The sequence below is a fragment of the Juglans microcarpa x Juglans regia genome, chromosome 5D, assembly GCF_004785595.1.
Source record: "Juglans microcarpa x Juglans regia isolate MS1-56 chromosome 5D, Jm3101_v1.0, whole genome shotgun sequence".
NCBI classification, from domain to species: Eukaryota; Viridiplantae; Streptophyta; class Magnoliopsida; order Fagales; family Juglandaceae; genus Juglans; species Juglans microcarpa x Juglans regia.
Genome location: NC_054602.1, coordinates 19,525,347 through 19,530,001, shown reverse-complemented (window position 1 = coordinate 19,530,001; position 4,655 = coordinate 19,525,347). Strand labels below are relative to the sequence as shown.

Here is a 4,655-nt window from a genome sequence, read left to right as displayed (position 1 = left end):
AGTATAGAATGTGAAAATGAATAGTAGATTATATACCAAAATACTTTCCCATTGACTTCCCAACCGTAGAATGGTTGGTCCTACATACAAATTAATAGTTGAATGAGGCTCCATCCGTCTGTTAAAAAGGAAACGTTATCTACAAGTAAGAGGGTGTCAGTAATAAGGTTGATTTGAATCCAAGGATGTTTATAACCCGACGATTCCCCAAAATTAAATTAAAGTAATTGGAAGACCGTAATATAAGGAAATCTATCCAAAATAAATGCACCAAAAAAATAAAGAAAGAAAGTAGAAGTCGGATGAATCGGGTTCACCCTCAGTCATTCCCTTCTCTCGCTCTCTCTCTATATATACAGTAGCCAGGAGCAGTCTCAAAGCTCTATCTCGTTCCTCTGGATTTATGCCCCTCTCTGTTCATTATTACTGTGTAGAGATCTAGTTGTTGTTCCTTCTTTGTATTCAGCTTCTTCTTCCTCGTGCCTTTGACGTGAAAAAGATTAGAAAGAAACAGCTATGCCTGCTGTCGGTGGAGTTCCTGCGGGTGGTGTACCCGGCAAGGCGTACCCGGGAAACCTCACTCCCTATGTGACTGTAACATGTATTGTTGCAGCCATGGGGGGTTTGATTTTCGGTTATGATATTGGAATTTCTGGTAAATAACTCCCGCAAAGAATCCAAATCCAAGTAAAATGTTTGATTAGTATTTGTAAAGTCTTTTTTTTCTTTAAATAATGATTATATTTTGAAGGCGTTTTTCTTTGGGATTTTAATAGGTGGAGTCACGTCCATGGACCCTTTCTTGAAGAAGTTCTTCCCGTCGGTGTACCGAAAGAAGAATGAGGATGAGTCCAAAAACCAGTACTGCCAATACGACAGCGAGACGCTCACCATGTTCACGTCGTCTCTGTATTTGGCTGCTCTTCTTTCGTCGATCGTGGCGTCCACCGTGACACGTAAATTCGGACGCAAGTTGTCCATGCTGTTCGGAGGCGTGCTCTTTTGCGCCGGAGCTATTCTCAATGGCTTTGCCAAAGCCATCTGGATGCTTATCGTCGGCCGTATTCTACTCGGGTTCGGTATTGGGTTTGCCAATCAGGTACTTGCTTTTGTCTCCCTTTCTTGATCTGGGATATCATATTCTGGGAGGCTAAACTTGTTTATTATTTATTTGGATCTATATTGTCTGAAAGCAGAATGAAACACAATGGTTTATTTTATCACATTGGTTGAATAATGCGTCTTATGTTTTATATTTATGCTGGTTTTGTCCCTAAACATGTCTTTCTATTTGTGATCTCAGTTTTGGGGAAAATTTTCTTTTAAAAAATAATTGAGATCTTGTACTATAATTTTGCAAAGGATTATTATTTATTCGGATGAAAACTAAAAAAAGACGTAATGGATGTGACAATGGCTTGGAACAATATGACAAAAAGGAATTTCTGGTTTAAAGTTGTTTCTGATCCAGATATGGGCTAGTAGCTCCCATTTGTTTGATTGTTTGTGTTTTTGGCTACATAGACATGGATGCCGTCTACTACTCGTCTCTTCTTCTCTACTCCATTCTCAGTTTTTCCGAGCTTGTTTCTTTTTTCTTTTTTTAAATAAATCATAAAGCGCCGTTTGGTATCCAAGAAAGTATGGAAAAGAAAAAATGTTCGTATTTTTTCCCTCTGAGAAACCCAAAAAAAGTGGTTGGGAGAAGACTTTGGACTAACTATTAACTGGAAGTGTGAACTTTGTTTTGTTAACTATTATCTTCCCCAAAAAGTGATAACACGCCATAATCTTTTCTTTGCAAATGACCTCACTGCTGTGCATTCTTTCTCCGCAATAGTTTACTCAAGAATTCCACGGCGTTGAATATAGAAAAAAATGGTGTTTCATAGCGGCTCAGCTGGTGAAGTAAACACAATATGCACTCATGTGCTTTTGTTTTCTTGTTTGACTATCTCAAAAGTTATTAGGATTTGTGCGTTTTTCCAAGAAGCATGACAACTTGACAGATGTGGTGGCCCCCCCTTCTGAGGGCGACATGTTTGTTCGTTCGTTCGTTGATTCCACCTAATTATCATCTGTTAATTACTTGATTAAGATATTAGTTTGGAGGTTAATTTGTTTATTTTTTGGGTAATTACAGTCGGTGCCCCTCTACCTTTCTGAGATGGCTCCCTACAAGTACAGAGGAGCTCTGAACATTGGCTTCCAATTATCAATCACAATTGGTATCCTTGTTGCCAATGTGTTGAATTACTTCTTTGCCAAGATCAAGGGTGGCTGGGGATGGCGCTTGAGCTTGGGTGGGGCCATGGTTCCTGCCCTCATTATCACCGTTGGATCATTGGTCCTTCCTGATACCCCCAACTCCATGATTGAACGTGGCCAACATGACGAGGCCAAAGAGAAACTCAAGAGAATAAGGGGTGTTGATGATGTTGAGGAAGAGTTCTGTGATCTTGTTGCTGCTAGTGAAGCATCACAGCTAGTGGAAAACCCCTGGAGAAACTTGTTACAAAGAAAATACAGACCCCACCTCTCTATGGCCATTCTGATTCCTTTCTTCCAGCAACTAACTGGGATCAATGTGATCATGTTCTATGCACCTGTTTTGTTCAACACCATTGGTTTCGGAAGTGATGCTTCCCTCATGTCGGCGGTGATTACCGGAATTGTTAATGTTGGTGCAACCTTGGTGTCCATTTATGGTGTTGATAAATGGGGAAGGAGGTTCCTTTTCCTTGAGGGCGGGACTCAAATGCTCATATGCCAGGTACCTCCATTGCTAGAAAAAGAAATGCTTATCCTTATTTCATCAAAACTATGATGTTTCGTGTATATTTCTCTTCTCTGACCCATGTTTATTCTGGTTTCTATGTGTCTGCAGGCTGTTGTTACAGCTGCTATTGGTGCTAAATTTGGAGTAGATGGGAATCCCGGGGATCTGCCCAAGTGGTATGCCGTTGTTGTGGTGCTTTTCATATGCATCTATGTTGCGGGATTTGCATGGTCTTGGGGTCCTCTTGGATGGTTGGTGCCTAGTGAAATCTTCCCACTCGAAATTCGATCTGCAGCTCAGAGTGTGAACGTGTGCGTGAACATGATATTCACATTTATAGTAGCTCAAGCCTTCCTAGCAATGCTGTGCCACATGAAGTTTGGGTTGTTCCTCTTCTTCGCCTTCTTTGTGATGGTGATGACCGTTTTTGTCTACTTTTTCTTGCCGGAGACAAAGGGTATCCCAATTGAGGAGATGAACAGAGTATGGAAGACCCACTGGTACTGGTCCAGATTCGTGAGCGATGATGATAACCCTAACGTCGAGATGGGCAAGGGAGGCCGGGCTATCAAAAATGTGTAATGGGAGGGGGACCTTGCTCTTTAGTTTTCCTCTCTTTTTATGTGGTGGTAGCAAAATACATACTAGTTTGGTTATTTATCAATGTCCCGGTTTATATTATTTGGAGGGCACCGCAATTCTGTAAGAGTAATTTTACTCATCATCACAATTCACATTATCTTTTCATCATCTCATGATGTGTCATTAGATAATTGGAGACTATTTATAATATTTCACTTGTTAATCTATCCTGTAATGTCATATTATGGAATGATGAGAAGATGATAATAATTAGGATGATGAATAGATTTTTTTCATTATGTAATGACCATTTGTTTTGAGGCTATATTGCATTGCAAAGATGGTTCTTTAGTTTCTATTTGGCATCAATAGCACAAATAATAGTTTCTTTTAGGAAAAAAATAAAACCCATATGATATGATGCGTCAATTTGGTAGAAGAGAGATTTTCCTCCACATATCCCACAGAAACTGTCATTTTTATCATGATTGAGTGGACGGTCTGAAGTATCATATAATATGGGTTGGAGTGTTAGTTGCATCTCTAAATTATAACGGAAACTGTAACCCTTTTAAATCCTTATTCAATCGCTTTCTCTGCGTGCCTACTTTTTCTATTTACATGTTAGCCGTTACAATTTTCAAGTGCTTATATAAACATTAGTCTTTAGCAAATAAACGTAACGGGCGAAGATGACTGGAAATCTAACGCCATCAGGGACCAGGTCAGGCCCGTTTCTATTTTTATAAAGGGACAAATATCCATTTCTGAAAATTATAACATAGTACTCTATGAATACCTAAATTAGAATACAACTATACTTCATACTCAACTCTTCCGATCCCATCTCAAACCAATTTTATTAATGAGATTCGTTACTTTTTCAACTTTATATAAAAAAATTAAATGCATCTTAATTTACTTTATACATTTTAACTTAAAAAGTTAAATTCATCTTAATATAAAAAAGTTAAACCCATCTCAATGGAACCTATAAAATACTGTTATTCACAATTTAACTCAACTCATCTCAACATTCAAACGTAGATATAAGGAAAGAAAGTTGAGGATTTTAACAAAAACTCCAAGATGTAGATCGTCGTATAAGCATAAATCGTCAAAAAATAGTCTATTCTAAGCCAGGGAAGGGATCGCTAAACCGATGCCATTTTTGAGAACATTTCAGCGCTATAGTTATTGCTGTGAAAGTTGGCATGGCAACATCAAGTCATGGAAGGCAATGGGCATTACATAATGGGGGGCATGCCGAAAAGCCTTGGCACAATGATCACCT

The 4,655-nt window shown here is 38.8% G+C and overlaps 1 protein-coding gene across 1 annotated transcript; it reads left to right on the top strand.

Moving 5' to 3' along the window:
* The first annotated feature begins 265 nt into the window (after window positions 1-265).
* On the top strand, window positions 266-3,527 carry LOC121265237 (sugar carrier protein C). Its single transcript, XM_041168785.1, has 4 exons — window positions 266-655; window positions 777-1,099; window positions 2,144-2,773; window positions 2,888-3,527. Exons 1-4 carry the CDS (start codon window positions 517-519, stop codon window positions 3,359-3,361), a joined length of 1,566 nt encoding a protein of 521 aa, XP_041024719.1. The 5' UTR covers window positions 266-516; the 3' UTR covers window positions 3,362-3,527.
* Window positions 3,528-4,655: the final 1,128 nt, after the last annotated feature.

Excerpts from the sequence above, each read along its gene's own strand:
- LOC121265237 (XM_041168785.1), top strand. The coding sequence starts at position 517 with ATGCCTGCTGTCGGTGGAGTTCCTGCGGGTGGTGTACCCGGCAAGGCG. Across the intron at positions 656-776 it reads TTATGATATTGGAATTTCTG|GTGGAGTCACGTCCATGGAC; the intron begins GTAAATAACTCC and ends GGATTTTAATAG. Across the intron at positions 1,100-2,143 it reads GTATTGGGTTTGCCAATCAG|TCGGTGCCCCTCTACCTTTC; the intron begins GTACTTGCTTTT and ends GGGTAATTACAG.